General features: G+C 35.8%; 1 protein-coding gene across 4 annotated transcripts in view; it reads left to right on the top strand.

Moving 5' to 3' along the window:
- The window catches only part of PTPRO (protein tyrosine phosphatase receptor type O), a 640,592-nt gene that overhangs the window by 190,134 nt on the left and 431,222 nt on the right, over positions 1 to 19,236 (top strand). For all 4 annotated transcript variants that reach the window (XM_088461537.1, XM_088461535.1, XM_088461536.1 and 1 more), the window contains exon 7: positions 16,422 to 16,618. In XM_088461537.1, the coding sequence (XP_088317663.1) occupies positions 16,422 to 16,618 (197 nt within the window). The remainder of the gene's footprint in view (positions 1 to 16,421; positions 16,619 to 19,236) is intronic.

Genomic DNA, 19,236 nt, shown 5'->3' with positions numbered 1-19,236 from the left:
AAATGAGCGTGGTATATTTACTAAAGTGAGTGCAGGTATATTTATTAAAATGAGCGTGGTATATTTACTAAAGTGAGTGCAGGTATATTTACTAAAGTGAGCGCAGGTATATTTACTAAAGTGAGCACAGGTATATTTACTAAAGTGAGTGCAGGTATATTTACTAAAGTGAGCGCAGGTATATTTACTAAAATGAGCGTAGGTATATTTACTAAAGTGAGTGCAGGTATATTTACTAATGTGAGCGCAGTATATTTACTAAAATGAGCACAGGTATATTTACTAAAGTGAGCGCAGGTATATTTACTAAAGTGAGCGCAGGTATATTTACTAAAATGAGCGCAGGTATATTTACTAAAGTGAGAGCAGGTATATTTACTAAAGTGAGCGCAGGTTTATTTACTAAAATAAGCGCAGGTATATTTACTAAAGTGAGTGCAGGTATATTTACTAAAGTGAGCGCGGTATATTTACTAAAGTGAGCACAGGTAAATTTACTAAAGTGAGCGCAGGTATATTTACTAAAGTGAGCGCAGGTATATTTACTAAAATGAGCGCAGGTATATTTACTAAAGTGAGCGCAGGTATATTTACTAAAATGAGCGCAGGTATATTTACCAAAATGAGCGTGGTATATTTACTAAAGTGAGCGCAGGTATATTTACTAAAGTGAGTGCAGGTATATTTACTAAAATGAGCGCGGTATATTTACTAAAGTGAGCACAGGTATATTTACTAAAGTGAACGCAGGTATATTTACTAAAGTGAGCGCAGGTATATTTACTAAAATGAGCGTGGTATATTTACTAAAGTGAGCGTGGTATATTTACTAAAGTGAGCGCAGGTATATTTACTAAAGTGAGCGCAGGTATATTTACTAAAGTGAGCGCAGGTATATTTACTAAAATAAGCGCAGGTATATTTACTAAAGTGAGTGCAGGTATATTTACTAAAGTGAGCACGGTATATTTACTAAAATGAGCACAGGTATATTTACTAAAGTGAGCGCAGGTATATTTACTAAAGTGAGCGCAGGTATATTAACTAAAATGAGCGCAGGTATATTTACTAAAGTGAGCGCAGGTATAATTACTAAAGTGAGCGCAGGTATATTTACTAAAATGAGTGCAGGTATATTTACCAAAATGAGCGTGGTATATTTACTAAAGTGACCGCAGGTATATTTACTAAAGTGAATGCAGGTATATTTACTAAAGTGAGCACAGGTATATTTACTAAAGTGAGCACGGTATATTTACTAAAATGAGCGTGGTATATTTACTAAAGTGAGCGCAGGTATATTTACTAAAGTGAGTGCAGGTATATTTATTAAAATGAGCGTGGTATATTTACTGAAGTGAGTGCAGGTATATTTATTAAACTGAGCGTGGTATATTTACTAAAGTGAGTGCAGGTATATTTACTAAAGTGAGTGCAGGTATATTTACTAAAGTGAGTGCAGGTATATTTATTAAAATGAGCGTGGTATATTTACTAAAGTGAGTGCAGGTATATTTATTAAAATGAGCGTGGTATATTTACTAAAGTGAGTGCAGGTATATTTACTAAAATGAGCGCGCTATATTTATTAAAGTGAGCGCAGGTATATTTATTAAAATGAGCATGGTATATTTACTAAAGTGAGTGCAGGTATATTTACTGAAGTGAGTGCAGGTATATTTACTAAAGTGAGCACAAGTATATTTACTAAAGTGAGTGCAGGTATATTTACTAAAGTTAGTGGAGGTATATTTATTAAAATGAGCGTGGTATATTTATTAAAGTGAGTGCAGGTATATTTATTAAAATGAGCGTGGTATATTTACCAAAGTGAGTGCAGGTATATTTACTAAAGTGAGCGCAGGTATATTTACTAAAGTGAGTGCAGGTATATTTACCAAAGTGAGCGCAGGTATATTTACTAAAGTGAGCGCAGGTATATTTACTAAAGTGAGCGCGGTATATTTACTAAAGTGAGCGCAGGTATATTTACTAAAGTGAGTGCAGGTATATTTACTAAAGTGAGTGCAGGTATATTTACTAAAGTGAGCGCAGGTATATTTATTAAAATGAGCGTGGTATATTTACTAAAGTGAGCGCAGGTATATTTACTAAAGTGAGCGTGGTATATTTACTAAAGTGAGCACAGGTATATTTACTAAAGTGAGCACAGGTATATTTACTAAAGTGAGCGCGGTATATTTATTAAAATGAGCGCAGGTATATTTACTAAAGTGAGTGCAGGTATATTTACTAAAATGAGCGTGGTATATTTACTAAAGTGAGCGCAGGTATATTTACAAAAGTGAGTGCAGGTATATTTACTAAAGTGAGCACAGGTATATTTACTAAAGTGAGCGCGGTATATTTATTAAAATGAGCGTGGTATATTTACTAAAGTGAGCGCAGGTATATTTACTAAAGTGAGTGCAGGTATATTTATTAAAATGAGCGTGGTATATTTACTAAAGTGAGTGCAGGTATATTTACTAAAGTGAGTACAGGTATATTTACTAAAGTTAGTGCAGGTATATTTACTAAAGTGAGTGCAGGTATATTTACTAAAGTGAGCACAGGTATATTTACTAAAGTGAGCGCGGTATATTTATTAAAATGAGCGTGGTATATTTACTAAAGTGAGCGCAGGTATATTTACTAAAGTGAGTGCAGGTATATTTATTAAAATGAGCGTGGTATATTTACTAAAGTGAGTGCAGGTATATTTATTAAACTGAGCGTGGTATATTTACTAAAGTGAGTGCAGGTATATTTACTAAAGTGAGTGCAGGTATATTTACTAAAGTGAGTGCAGGTATATTTACTAAAGTGAGCGTGGTATATTTACTAAAGTGAGTGCAGGTATATTTACTAAAGTGAGTGCAGGTATATTTGCTAAAGTGAGTGCAGGTATATTTACTAAAGTGAGTGCAGGTATATTTACTAACATGAGCATGGTATATTTACTAAAGTGAGCGCAGGTTTATTTACTAAAGTGAGCGCAGGTATATTTACCAAAGTGAGTGCAGGTATATTTACTAAAATGAGCGTGGTATATTTACTAAAGTGAGTGCAGGTATATTTACTAAAGTGAGTGCAGGTATATTTACTAAAATGAGCATGGTATATTTACTAAAGTGAGCACAGGTATATTTACTAAAGTGAGTGCAGGTATATTTACCAAAGTGAGCGCAGGTATATTTACTAAAGTGAGCGCAGGTATATTTACTAAAGTGAGCGTAGGTATATTTACTAAAATAAGCGCAGGTATATTTACTAAAGTGAGTGCAGGTATATTTACTAAAGTGAGCGCGGTATATTTACTAAAATGAGCACAGGTATATTTACTAAAGTGAGCGCACGTATATTTACTAAAGTGAGCGCGGTATATTTACTAAAATGAGCGCAGGTATATTTACTAAAGTGAGCGCAGGTATATTTACTAAAGTGAGCGCAGGTATATTTACTAAAGTGAGTGCAGGTATATTTACTAAAATGAGCGCGGTATATTTACTAAAGTGAGCACAGGTATATTTACTAAAGTGAGCGCAGGTATATTTACTAAAATGAGCGTGGTATATTTACTAAAGTGAGCGTGGTATATTTACTAAAGTGAGCTCAGGTATATTTACTAAAATGAGCGTGGTATATTTACTAAAGTGAGCGTGGTATATTTACTAAAGTGAGTGCAGGTATATTTACTAAAGTGAGTGCAGGTATATTTGCTAAAGTGAGTGCAGGTATATTTACTAAAGTGAGTGCAGGTATATTTACTAAAGTGAGTGCAGGTATATTTACTAAAATGAGCATGGTATATTTACTAAAGTGAGCGCAGGTTTATTTACTAAAGTGAGCGCAGGTATATTTACCAAAGTGAGTGCAGGTATATTTACTAAAATGAGCGTGGTATATTTACTAAAGTGAGTGCAGGTATATTTACTAAAGTGAGTGCAGGTATATTTACTAAAATGAGCATGGTATATTTACTAAAGTGAGCACAGGTATATTTACTAAAGTGAGCGCAGGTATATTTACCAAAGTGAGCGCAGGTATATTTACTAAAGTGAGCGCAGGTATATTTACTAAAGTGAGCGCAGGTATATTTACTAAAATAAGCGCAGGTATATTTACTAAAGTGAGTGCAGGTATATTTACTAAAGTGAGCGCGGTATATTTACTAAAATGAGCACAGGTATATTTACTAAAGTGAGCGCACGTATATTTACTAAAGTGAGCGCGGTATATTTACTAAAATGAGCGCAGGTATATTTACTAAAGTGAGCGCAGGTATATTTACTAAAGTGAGCGCAGGTATATTTACTAAAGTGAGTGCAGGTATATTTACTAAAATGAGCGCGGTATATTTACTAAAGTGAGCACAGGTATATTTACTAAAGTGAGCGCAGGTATATTTACTAAAATGAGCGTGGTATATTTACTAAAGTGAGCGTGGTATATTTACTAAAGTGAGTGCAGGTATATTTACTAAAGTGAGTGCAGGTATATTTACTAAAGTGAGCTCAGGTATATTTACTAAAATGAGCGTGGTATATTTACTAAAGTGAGCGTGGTATATTTACTAAAGTGAGTGCTGGTATATTTACTAAAGTGAGTGCAGGTATATTTGCTAAAGTAAGTGCAGGTATATTTACTAAAGTGAGTGCAGGTATATTTACTAAAGTGAGTGCTGGTATATTTACTAAAATGAGCATGGTATATTTACTAAAGTGAGCGCAGGTTTATTTACTAAAGTGAGCGCAGGTATATTTACCAAAGTGAGTGCAGGTATATTTACTAAAATGAGCGTGGTATATTTACTAAAGTGAGTGCAGGTATATTTACTAAAGTGAGTGCAGGTATATTTACTAAAATGAGCATGGTATATTTACTAAAGTGAGCACAGGTATATTTACTAAAGTGAGTGCAGGTATATTTACCAAAGTGAGTGCATGTATATTTACTAAAGTGAGTGCAGGTATATTTACAAAAGTGAGCGCAGGTATATTTACTAAAATGAGCACAGGTATATTTACTAAAATGAGCATGGTATATTTACTAAAGTGAGCACAGGTATATTTACCAAAGTGAGTGCAGGTATATTTACTAAAATGAGTGCAGGTATATTTACTAAAGTGAGTGCAGGTATATTTACCAAAGTGAGTGCAGGTATATTTACTAAATTGAGTGCAGGTATATTTACTAAAGTGAGGGCAGGTATATTTACCAAAGTGAGTGCAGGTATATTTACTAAAGTGAGTGCAGGTATATTTACTAAAGTGAGTGCAGGTATATTTACTAAAGTGAGTGCAGGTATATTTGTAAGTGCAGGTATATTGACAAAAGTGAGCACAGGTATATTTACTAAAGTGAGCGCGGTATATTTATTAAAATGAGCGTGGTATATTTACTAAAGTGAGCGCAGGTATATTTACTAAAGTGAGTGCAGGTATATTTATTAAAATGAGCGTGGTATATTTACTAAAGTGAGTGCAGGTATATTTACTAAAGTGAGTACAGGTATATTTACTAAAGTGAGTGCAGGTATATTTAATAAAGTGAGTGCAGGTATATTTACTAAAGTGAGCACAGGTATATTTACAAAAGTGAGCGCGGTATATTTATTAAAATGAGCGTGGTATATTTACTAAAGTGAGCGCAGGTATATTTACTAAAGTGAGTGCAGGTATATTTATTAAAATGAGCGTGGTATATTTACTAAAGTGAGTGCAGGTATATTTATTAAACTGAGCGTGGTATATTTACTAAAGTGAGTGCAGGTATATTTATTAAAGTGAGTGCAGGTATATTTATTAAAATGAGCGTGGTATATTTACTAAAGTGAGTGCAGGTATATTTATTAAAATGAGCGTGGTATATTTACTAAAGTGAGTGCAGGTATATTTACTAAAATAAGCGCGCTATATTTATTAAAGTGAGCGCAGGTATATTTATGAAAATGAGCATGGTATATTTACTAAAGTGAGTGCAGGTATATTTACTAAAGTGAGTGCAGGTATATTTACTAAAGTGAGCACAAGTATATTTACTAAAGTGAGTGCAGGTATATTTACTAAAGTTAGTGCAGGTATATTTATTTAAATGAGCGTGGTATATTTACTAAAGTGAGTGCAGGTATATTTATTAAAATGAGCGTGGTATATTTACTAAAGTGAGTGCAGGTATTTTTACTAAAGTGAGTGCAGGTATATTTACTAAAGTGAGCACAGGTATATTTACTAAAGTGAGTGCAGGTATATTTATTAAATTGAGCGTGGTATATTTACTAAAGTGAGTGCAGGTATATTTACTAAAATGAGCGTAGGTATATTTACTAAAGTGAGTGCAGGTATATTTACTAAAGTGAGCGCGGTATATTTACTAAAATGAGCACAGGTATATTTACTAAAGTGAGCGCAGGTATATTTACTAAAGTGAGCGCAGGTATATTTACTAAAATGAGCGCAGGTATATTTACTAAAATGAGCGCAGGTATATTTACCAAGGTGAGCGCAGGTATATTTACCAAAATGAGCGCAGGTATATTTACCAAAATGAGCGTGGTATATTTACTAAAGTGAGCGCAGGTATATTTACTAAAATGAGCGCAGGTATATTTACTAAAGTGAGCGCAGGTATATTTACTAAAGTGAGCGCAGGTATATTTACTAAAATAAGCGCAGGTATATTTACTAAAGTGAGTGCAGGTATATTTACTAAAGTGAGCGCGGTATATTTACTAAAATGAGCACAGGTATATTTACTAAAGTGAGCGCAGGTATATTTACTAAAGTGAGCGCAGGTATATTTACTAAAATGAGCGCAGGTATATTTACTAAAGTGAGCGCAGGTATATTTACTAAAGTGAGCGCAGGTATATTTACTAAAATGAGCGCAGGTATATTTACCAAAATGAGCGTGGTATATTTACTAAAGTGAGCGCAGGTATATTTACTAAAGTGAGTGCAGGTATATTTACTAAAATGAGCGCGGTATATTTACTAAAGTGAGCACAGGTATATTTACTAAAGTGAGCGTAGGTATATTTACTAAAGTGAGCGCAGGTATATTTACTAAAATGAGCGTGGGATATTTACTAAAGTGAGCGTGGTATATTTACTAAAGTGAGCGCAGGTATATTTACTAAAGTGAGCGCAGGTATATTTACTAAAATGAGCGCAGGTATATTTACTAAAGTGAGCGCAGGTATATTTACTAAAGTGAGCGCAGGTATATTTACTAAAATGAGCGCAGGTATATTTACCAAAATGAGCGTGGTATATTTACTAAAGTGAGCGCAGGTATATTTACTAAAGTGAGTGCAGGTATATTTACTAAAATGAGCGCGGTATATTTACTAAAGTGAGCACAGGTATATTTACTAAAGTGAGCGTAGGTATATTTACTAAAGTGAGCGCAGGTATATTTACTAAAATGAGCGTGGGATATTTACTAAAGTGAGCGTGGTATATTTACTAAAGTGAGCGCAGGTATATTTACTAAAGTGAGCGCAGGTATATTTACTAAAGTGAGCGCAGGTATATTTACTAAAGTGAGCGCTTGTATATTTACTAAAATAAGCGCAGGTATATTTACTAAAGTGAGTGCAGGTATATTTACTAAAGTGAGCGCGGTATATTTACTAAAATGAGCACAGGTATATTTACTAAAGTGAGCGCAGGTATATTTACTAAAGTGAGCGCAGGTATATTTACTAAAATGAGCGCAGGTATATTTACCAAAATGAGCGTGGTATATTTACTAAAGTGAGCGCAGGTATATTTACTAAAGTGAGTGCAGGTATATTTACTAAAGTGAGCACAGGTATATTTACTAAAGTGAGCGCGGTATATTTATTAAAATGAGCGTTTTATATTTACTAAAGTGAGCGCAGGTTTATTTACTAAAGTGAGTGCAGGTATATTTATTAAAATGAGCGTGGTATATTTACTAAAGTGAGTGCAGGTATATTTATTAAACTGAGCGTGGTATATTTACTAAAGTGAGTGCAGGTATATTTACTAAAGTGAGTGCAGGTATATTTACTACAGTGAGTGCAGGTATATTTATTAAAATGAGCGTGGTATATTTACTAAAGTGAGTGCAGGTATATTTATTAAAATGAGCGTGGTATATTTTCTAAAGTGAGTGCAGGTATATTTACTAAAATGAGCGCACTATATTTATTAAAGTGAGTGCAGGTATATTTATTAAAATGAGCATGGTATATTTACTAAAGTGAGTGCAGGTATATTTACTAAAGTGAGTGCAGGTATATTTACTAAAGTGAGCACAAGTATATTTACTAAAGTGAGTGGAGGTATATTTACTAAAGTTAGTGCAGGTATATTTATTAAAATGAGCGTGGTATATTTACTAAAGTGAGTGCAGGTATATTTATTAAAATGAGCGTGGTATATTTACTAAAGTGAGTGCAGGTATATTTACTAAAGTGAGCGCAGGTATATTTACTAAAGTGAGCACAGGTATATTTACTAAAGTGAGTGCAGGTATATTTACTAAAGTGAGCGCAGGTATATTTACTAAAATGAGCGTAGGTATATTTACTAAAGTGAGTGCAGGTATATTTACTAATGTGTGCGCAGTATATTTACTAAAATGAGCACAGGTATATTTACTAAAGTGAGCGCAGGTATATTTACTAAAGTGAGCGCAGGTATATTTACTAAAATGAGCGCAGGTATATTTACTAAAGTGAGAGCAGGTATATTTACTAAAGTGAGCGCAGGTTTATTTACTAAAATAAGCGCAGGTATATTTACTAAAGTGAGTGCAGGTATATTTACTAAAGTGAGCGCGGTATATTTACTAAAGTGAGCACAGGTAAATTTACTAAAGTGAGCGCAGGTATATTTACTAAAGTGAGCGCAGGTATATTTACTAAAATGAGCGCAGGTATATTTACTAAAGTGAGCGCAGGTATATTTACTAAAATGAGCGCAGGTATATTTACCAAAATGAGCGTGGTATATTTACTAAAGTGAGCGCAGGTATATTTACTAAAGTGAGTGCAGGTATATTTACTAAAATGAGCGCGGTATATTTACTAAAGTGAGCACAGGTATATTTACTAAAGTGAACGCAGGTATATTTACTAAAGTGAGCGCAGGTATATTTACTAAAATGAGCGTGGTATATTTACTAAAGTGAGCGTGGTATATTTACTAAAGTGAGCGCAGGTATATTTACTAAAGTGAGCGCAGGTATATTTACTAAAGTGAGCGCAGGTATATTTACTAAAATAAGCGCAGGTATATTTACTAAAGTGAGTGCAGGTATATTTACTAAAGTGAGCACGGTATATTTACTAAAATGAGCACAGGTATATTTACTAAAGTGAGCGCAGGTATATTTACTAAAGTGAGCGCAGGTATATTAACTAAAATGAGCGCAGGTATATTTACTAAAGTGAGCGCAGGTATAATTACTAAAGTGAGCGCAGGTATATTTACTAAAATGAATGCAGGTATATTTACCAAAATGAGCGTGGTATATTTACTAAAGTGACCGCAGGTATATTTACTAAAGTGAATGCAGGTATATTTACTAAAGTGAGCACAGGTATATTTACTAAAGTGAGCACGGTATATTTACTAAAATGAGCGTGGTATATTTACTAAAGTGAGCGCAGGTATATTTACTAAAGTGAGTGCAGGTATATTTATTAAAATGAGCGTGGTATATTTACTGAAGTGAGTGCAGGTATATTTATTAAACTGAGCGTGGTATATTTACTAAAGTGAGTGCAGGTATATTTACTAAAGTGAGTGCAGGTATATTTACTAAAGTGAGTGCAGGTATATTTATTAAAATGAGCGTGGTATATTTACTAAAGTGAGTGCAGGTATATTTATTAAAATGAGCGTGGTATATTTACTAAAGTGAGTGCAGGTATATTTACTAAAATGAGCGCGCTATATTTATTAAAGTGAGCGCAGGTATATTTATTAAAATGAGCATGGTATATTTACTAAAGTGAGTGCAGGTATATTTACTGAAGTGAGTGCAGTATATTTACTAAAGTGAGCACAAGTATATTTACTAAAGTGAGTGCAGGTATATTTACTAAAGTTAGTGGAGGTATATTTATTAAAATGAGCGTGGTATATTTATTAAAGTGAGTGCAGGTATATTTATTAAAATGAGCGTGGTATATTTACCAAAGTGAGTGCAGGTATATTTACTAAAGTGAGCGCAGGTATATTTACTAAAGTGAGTGCAGGTATATTTACCAAAGTGAGCGCAGGTATATTTACTAAAGTGAGCGCAGGTATATTTACTAAAGTGAGCGCGGTATATTTACTAAAGTGAGCGCAGGTATATTTACTAAAGTGAGTGCAGGTATATTTACTAAAGTGAGTGCAGGTATATTTACTAAAGTGAGCGCAGGTATATTTATTAAAATGAGCGTGGTATATTTACTAAAGTGAGCGCAGGTATATTTACTAAAGTGAGCGTGGTATATTTACTAAAGTGAGCACAGGTATATTTACTAAAGTGAGCACAGGTATATTTACTAAAGTGAGCGCGGTATATTTATTAAAATGAGCGCAGGTATATTTACTAAAGTGAGTGCAGGTATATTTACTAAAATGAGCGTGGTATATTTACTAAAGTGAGCGCAGGTATATTTACAAAAGTGAGTGCAGGTATATTTACTAAAGTGAGCACAGGTATATTTACTAAAGTGAGCGCGGTATATTTATTAAAATGAGCGTGGTATATTTACTAAAGTGAGCGCAGGTATATTTACTAAAGTGAGTGCAGGTATATTTATTAAAATGAGCGTGGTATATTTACTAAAGTGAGTGCAGGTATATTTACTAAAGTGAGTACAGGTATATTTACTAAAGTTAGTGCAGGTATATTTACTAAAGTGAGTGCAGGTATATTTACTAAAGTGAGCACAGGTATATTTACTAAAGTGAGCGCGGTATATTTATTAAAATGAGCGTGGTATATTTACTAAAGTGAGCGCAGGTATATTTACTAAAGTGAGTGCAGGTATATTTATTAAAATGAGCGTGGTATATTTACTAAAGTGAGTGCAGGTATATTTATTAAACTGAGCGTGGTATATTTACTAAAGTGAGTGCAGGTATATTTACTAAAGTGAGTGCAGGTATATTTACTAAAGTGAGTGCAGGTATATTTACTAAAATGAGCGCACTATATTTATTAAAGTGAGCGCAGGTATATTTATTAAAATGAGCATGGTATATTTACTAAAGTGAGTGCAGGTATATTTACTAAAGTGAGTGCAGGTATATTTACTAAAGTGAGCACAAGTATATTTACTAAAGTGAGTGGAGGTATATTTACTAAAGTTAGTGCAGGTATATTTATTAAAATGAGCGTGGTATATTTACTAAAGTGAGTGCAGGTATATTTATTAAAATGAGCGTGGTATATTTACTAAAGTGAGCGCAGGTATATTTACTAAAGTGAGCGCAGGTATATTTACTAAAGTGAGCACAGGTATATTTACTAAAGTGAGTGCAGGTATATTTACTAAAGTGAGCGCAGGTATATTTACTAAAATGAGCGTAGGTATATTTACTAAAGTGAGTGCAGGTATATTTACTAATGTGAGCGCAGTATATTTACTAAAATGAGCACAGGTATATTTACTAAAGTGAGCGCAGGTATATTTACTAAAGTGAGCGCAGGTATATTTACTAAAATGAGCGCAGGTATATTTACTAAAGTGAGAGCAGGTATATTTACTAAAGTGAGCGCAGGTTTATTTACTAAAATAAGCGCAGGTATATTTACTAAAGTGAGTGCAGGTATATTTACTAAAGTGAGCGCGGTATATTTACTAAAGTGAGCACAGGTAAATTTACTAAAGTGAGCGCAGGTATATTTACTAAAGTGAGCGCAGGTATATTTACTAAAATGAGCGCAGGTATATTTACTAAAGTGAGCGCAGGTATATTTACTAAAATGAGCGCAGGTATATTTACCAAAATGAGCGTGGTATATTTACTAAAGTGAGCGCAGGTATATTTACTAAAGTGAGTGCAGGTATATTTACTAAAATGAGCGCGGTATATTTACTAAAGTGAGCACAGGTATATTTACTAAAGTGAACGCAGGTATATTTACTAAAGTGAGCGCAGGTATATTTACTAAAATGAGCGTGGTATATTTACTAAAGTGAGCGTGGTATATTTACTAAAGTGAGCGCAGGTATATTTACTAAAGTGAGCGCAGGTATATTTACTAAAGTGAGCGCAGGTATATTTACTAAAATAAGCGCAGGTATATTTACTAAAGTGAGTGCAGGTATATTTACTAAAGTGAGCACGGTATATTTACTAAAATGAGCACAGGTATATTTACTAAAGTGAGCGCAGGTATATTTACTAAAGTGAGCGCAGGTATATTAACTAAAATGAGCGCAGGTATATTTACTAAAGTGAGCGCAGGTATAATTACTAAAGTGAGCGCAGGTATATTTACTAAAATGAGTGCAGGTATATTTACCAAAATGAGCGTGGTATATTTACTAAAGTGACCGCAGGTATATTTACTAAAGTGAATGCAGGTATATTTACTAAAGTGAGCACAGGTATATTTACTAAAGTGAGCACGGTATATTTACTAAAATGAGCGTGGTATATTTACTAAAGTGAGCGCAGGTATATTTACTAAAGTGAGTGCAGGTATATTTATTAAAATGAGCGTGGTATATTTACTGAAGTGAGTGCAGGTATATTTATTAAACTGAGCGTGGTATATTTACTAAAGTGAGTGCAGGTATATTTACTAAAGTGAGTGCAGGTATATTTACTAAAGTGAGTGCAGGTATATTTATTAAAATGAGCGTGGTATATTTACTAAAGTGAGTGCAGGTATATTTATTAAAATGAGCGTGGTATATTTACTAAAGTGAGTGCAGGTATATTTACTAAAATGAGCGCGCTATATTTATTAAAGTGAGCGCAGGTATATTTATTAAAATGAGCATGGTATATTTACTAAAGTGAGTGCAGGTATATTTACTGAAGTGAGTGCAGGTATATTTACTAAAGTGAGCACAAGTATATTTACTAAAGTGAGTGCAGGTATATTTACTAAAGTTAGTGGAGGTATATTTATTAAAATGAGCGTGGTATATTTATTAAAGTGAGTGCAGGTATATTTATTAAAATGAGCGTGGTATATTTACCAAAGTGAGTGCAGGTATATTTACTAAAGTGAGCGCAGGTATATTTACTAAAGTGAGTGCAGGTATATTTACCAAAGTGAGCGCAGGTATATTTACTAAAGTGAGCGCAGGTATATTTACTAAAGTGAGCGCGGTATATTTACTAAAGTGAGCGCAGGTATATTTACTAAAGTGAGTGCAGGTATATTTACTAAAGTGAGTGCAGGTATATTTACTAAAGTGAGCGCAGGTATATTTATTAAAATGAGCGTGGTATATTTACTAAAGTGAGCGCAGGTATATTTACTAAAGTGAGCGTGGTATATTTACTAAAGTGAGCACAGGTATATTTACTAAAGTGAGCACAGGTATATTTACTAAAGTGAGCGCGGTATATTTATTAAAATGAGCGCAGGTATATTTACTAAAGTGAGTGCAGGTATATTTACTAAAATGAGCGTGGTATATTTACTAAAGTGAGCGCAGGTATATTTACAAAAGTGAGTGCAGGTATATTTACTAAAGTGAGCACAGGTATATTTACTAAAGTGAGCGCGGTATATTTATTAAAATGAGCGTGGTATATTTACTAAAGTGAGCGCAGGTATATTTACTAAAGTGAGTGCAGGTATATTTATTAAAATGAGCGTGGTATATTTACTAAAGTGAGTGCAGGTATATTTACTAAAGTGAGTACAGGTATATTTACTAAAGTTAGTGCAGGTATATTTACTAAAGTGAGTGCAGGTATATTTACTAAAGTGAGCACAGGTATATTTACTAAAGTGAGCGCGGTATATTTATTAAAATGAGCGTGGTATATTTACTAAAGTGAGCGCAGGTATATTTACTAAAGTGAGTGCAGGTATATTTATTAAAATGAGCGTGGTATATTTACTAAAGTGAGTGCAGGTATATTTATTAAACTGAGCGTGGTATATTTACTAAAGTGAGTGCAGGTATATTTACTAAAGTGAGTGCAGGTATATTTACTAAAGTGAGTGCAGGTATATTTATTAAAATGAGCATGGTATATTTACTAAAGTGAGTGCAGGTATATTTATTAAAATGAGCGTGGTATATTTACTAAAGTGAGTGCAGGTATATTTACTAAAATGAGCGCGCTATATTTATTAAAGTGAGCGCAGGTATATTTATTAAAATGAGCGTGGTATATTTACTAAAGTGAGTGCAGGTATATTTACTAAAGTGAGCGTGGTATATTTACTAAAGTGAGCGCAGGTATATTTATTAAAATGAGCGTGGTATATTTACTAAAGTGAGTGCAGGTATATTTATTAAAATGAGCGTGGTATATTTACTAAAGTGAGTGCAGGTATCTTTACTAAAATGTGCGTGGTATATTTACTAAAGTGAGTACAGGTATATTTATTAAAATGAGCGTGGTATATTTACTAAAGTGAGTGCAGGTATATTTATTAAAATGAGCGTGGTATATTTACTAAAGTGAGTGCAGGTATATTTACTAAAGTGAGCGCGGTATATTTACTAAAATGAGCACAGGTATATTTACTAAAGTGAGCGCAGGTATATTTACTAAAGTGAGCGCAGGTATATTTACTAAAATGAGCGCAGGTATATTTACTAAAGTGAGCGCAGGTATATTTACTAAAGTGAGCGCAGGTATATTTACTAAATTGAGCGCAGGTATATTTACCAAAATGAGCATGGTATATTTACTAAAGTGAGCGCAGGTATATTTACTAAAGTGAGCGCAGGTATATTTACTAAAGTGAGCGCGGTATATTTACTAAAATGAGCGCGGTATATTTACTAAAGTGAGCACAGGTATATTTACTAAAGTGAGCGCAGGTATATTTACTAAAATGAGCGTGGTATATTTACTAAAATGAGCGTGGTATATTTACTAAAGTGAGCGTGGTATATTTACTAAAGTGAGTGCAGGTATATTTACTAAAGTGAGTGCAGGTATATTTACTAAAGTGAGCTCAGGTATATTTACTAAAATGAGCGCAGGTATATTTACTAAAGTGAGTGCTGGTATATTTACTAAAGTGAGTGCAGGTATATTTGCTAAAGTGAGTGCTGGTATATTTACTAAAATGAGCGCAGGTATATTTACTAAAGTGAGCGCAGGTATATTTACTAAAGTGAGCGCAGGTTTATTTACTAAAGTGAGTGCAGGTATATTTACTAAAGTGAGTGCTGGTATATTTACTAAAGTGAGTGCAGGTATATTTGCTAAAGTGAGTGCTGGTATATTTACTAAAATGAGCGCAGGTTTATTTACTAAAGTGAGCGCAGGTATATTTACCAAAGTGAGTGCAGGTATATTTACTAAAATGAGCGTGGTATATTTACTAAAGTGAGTGCAGGTATATTTACTAAAGTGAGTGCAGGCTCTCACTACACAAGAGAACAGATGCCGTGCGCAGCCAGGGAACAGGAGCAGGCTGCAGTTAAGTGGTGGCTGGGGAAGACACGGGTCGGGTGGTGGTTGTGGGGGCTGGGAAGGCGGTGGTTGGTGAAGCTGGAGATAAAGTGGCAGACGGGATGTTGGTGAGGAAGACACAGGGCTGAAGAGGCACAGGGGCCGGGGCTGTGAGACACTGGGGCCGGGGCTGTGAGACCCTGGGGCCGGCGCTGTGAGACACTGGGGCCGGGGCTGTGAGACACTGGGGCCGGGGCTGTGAGACACTGGGACCGGGGCTGTGAGACACTGGGGAAGGGGCTGTGAGACACTGGGGCCGGGGCTGTGAGACACTGGGGCCGGGGCTGTGAGACACTGGGGCTGTCAGACACTGGGGCCGGGGCTGTGAGACACTGGGGCCGGGGCTGTGAGACACTGGGGCCGGGGCTGTGAGACACTGGGGCTGTGAGACACTGGGGCTGGGGCTGTCAGACACTGGAGCTGGGTTTGAGGCTGACAGACACAGGGGCATCTACTGGGAGGGGACGGGGGGCCCCAAAAACATGAGTGTGCCGGGCCCCAATATTTCTGTTGCTGGCCCTGCCTGTAGTGGGGTGAAAGATTGAAGTGCCGGAGGTGGCAAGAAATAGGGGCCCAGGCATGGATTAATAGCGCCCAGTATACATGGGTATATCTTAGCAACTCTGTTATTGAAATTTTTAGCCAGGTTAAAAAAAAACAAAAGCACATTATTAACCTCAGTTTTTATTCCTTAACTTAGTTTATTAGGAAATTGCCCCCAGTAACTGTTATTGTCATTGTGTTACTCATTCTTGTTTTTATGGTAATATCCTGATCTAGGTCCGGATGGGAAATGGTTTGAAGAGCTGACAGAGAGACCAATAAATGTGACAGTGAATATCCTGAATTCAACAACTGCACTTGTGTCATGGAAATCCTCCCTGACACACAGCAATGACACAATTGTGTCTATCAAGTCACAAACATGTCACAAGCAGAAGGAAAGTCAGCGACTTGAGAAGCATTACTGTAAAGAGGTAATGTCGTACTGTGTGCAGCGTGTATTGTCAGGAGGTGTAGGTAGAGGCTTAGTGACAGTGCATCCGGAAAGTATTCACAGCGCTTCACTTTTTCCACATTTTGTTATGTTACAGCCTTATTCCAAAATGGAATAAATTCAATTTTGGCCTCAAAATTCTACACCAAATACCCCATAATGACAACGCGTAAAAAGTTTTTTTGAGGTTTTTGCAAATTTAATTAAAAAAAAAACACTAAGAAATCACATGAACATAAGTATTCAGAACCTTTGCCATGAAGCTCAGAATTAAGCTCAGGTGCTTATTGTTTCCACTGCTCATCCTTGAGATGTTCCTACAGCTTAATTGGAGTGTCCACCTGTGGTAAATTCAGTTGATTGGACATGATTTTGAAAGGCATACACCTGTGTATATAAGGTCCCAGACTTGACAGTGCATGTCAGAACACAAACCAAGCATGAAGTCCAAGGAATTGTCTGTAGACCGACGAGACAGGATTGTCTCGAGGCACAAATCTGGGGAAGGGTACAGAAAAATATCTGCTCTGAAAGTCCCAATGAGCATAGTGGCCTCCATCATCCGTAAATGGAAGAAGTTCGGAACCACCAGGACTCTTCCTAGAGTTGGCCGGTCATCTAAACTAAGCGATCGGGGGAGAAGGGCCCTAGTCAAGGAGGTGACCAAGAACCCGATGGTCACTCTGTCAGAGCTACAGCATTCCTCTGTGGAGAGAGGAGAACCTTCCAGAAGGACAACCATCTCTGCAGCAATCCACCAATCAGGCCTGTATGGTAGAGTGGCCAGACATAAGCCACTCCTTAGTAAAAAGCATATGGCAGCCCACCTGGAGTCTGCCAAAATGCAGTATATAGGAAAGGTTCCTGGACTGCACACCCTGAATATATATAATTGGAGGTGCTACCTGATGAGACTAATTGCAGTCTCAGAAACAGACAAATCTCAGGTGCACAACTCCAAATTACTGATAATATATAAATGTAATAAAACTTTGCAACCAATAGAGATTTTTAGCATAATCATGGCCAAGGTTATGAGCCTACCCACCATATCCAGGTAACCTCTTTAGGGCAGGCCCCTAACATACTAAGGTTCAAATCCAGAGCGCAGGACACCCCCAAACTAGTCCAGCTAAGCCGCCCCAGCGCACCGTCATAGTAAGAAAAGTACAGTGTAAAAGAGATTGTTAAGAGCAGCCACAGCTGCATATAAAGAATGAAAATAAAAAGTGAGGTACATGTATAATAAACACACAGTGAAGGGTTAAAATGTGTTATAAAAGAAAAATGTGTTATATGCGGTGCCCTGAAACAGATCAACCAAAAGCAATCCAGGGGGACCCACGCACCAAAAATGAACCAAAGTTGCACTACAGTATATAACTTGTAGGACTTACCTAGAATTGTGCCTAATACCAGTGTGCATATCTATTACCAGACTCCATGCTTTTACACCAATAAGGAAGGGTGCTAATCCAGACTAAGGGCTTCTCCTTTCCCTCAGGTGTGCAATAAAGCACATTAAATGGAGTCTATAGGAAAGGTTCATGGACTGCACACCCTGAATATATATAATGGGAGGTGCTACCAATCAATAGAGGTTTTTAGCATAATCATGGTCTCTTTCTGTGTTTGCCAAAATGCACCTGAATGACTCTCAGACCATGAGAAACAAAATTCTCTGGTGTGATGAGACAAAGATTGAACTTTTTGGCGTGAATGCCAGGCGTTATGTTTGGAGGAAACCAGGCACCACTCATCACAGGCCAATACCATCCCTACACTGAAGCATGGTGGTGGCAACATCATGCTGTGGGGATGTTTTTCGGTGGCTGGAACTAGGAGACTAGTCAGGATAGAAGGAAAGATGAATGCAGCAATGTACAGAGAGATCCTGGATGAAAACCAGGTCCAGAGCGCTCTTGACCTCACAAGCACACAGCCAAGATATCAAAGGAGTGGCTTCAACTCTGTGAATGTCCTTGAGTGGCAGACTTGAATCTGATTGATGGAGCTTGACAGGTGCTGCAAAGAGGAATGGGCGAAGCTGCCCATAAGATAGGTGTGCCAAGCATGTGGCATCATATTCAAAAAGACTTGAGGCTGTAATTGCTGCCAAAGGTGCATCAACAAAGTATTGAGCAGAGGCTGTGATTACTTATGTACATGTGATTTCTTAGTTTCTGTTTTAATTAAATTAGCAAAAATCTAAAAAAAATGTTTTACGCGTTGTCATGTTGGGGTATTGTGTGTAGAATTTTAAGGACAAAAATGAATTTATTCCATTTTGGAATAAGGCTGTAACATAACAAAATGTGGAAAAAGTGATGCGTTGTGAATACTTTCCGGATGCACTATATATTCCCAACCACATCATCTTGCTGATTAGAAAACTGACCTGTAATATAAGCAAGTGGTCATAACATCATAATGCATCCGGACTCTTGTCTGTCTGTCTGTCTATCTAGCTATATTTATATTACTACACGCAAAGAATAGAAGGGCTCCAAGACTGTTTGTACTGTAACAGGGGATTGAGGATGGAAGCTGGAAGTAGTGAGGAAAATTTGGGTGATGCTCTCATGTGTGGGACTCACA

Source organism: Taudactylus pleione, unplaced genomic scaffold (genome assembly GCF_031769625.1).
Source record: "Taudactylus pleione unplaced genomic scaffold, aTauple2 ptg001061l, whole genome shotgun sequence".
Lineage (NCBI taxonomy): Eukaryota > Metazoa > Chordata > Amphibia > Anura > Myobatrachidae > Taudactylus > Taudactylus pleione.
This window is presented reverse-complemented; position numbering and strand designations above follow the sequence as displayed.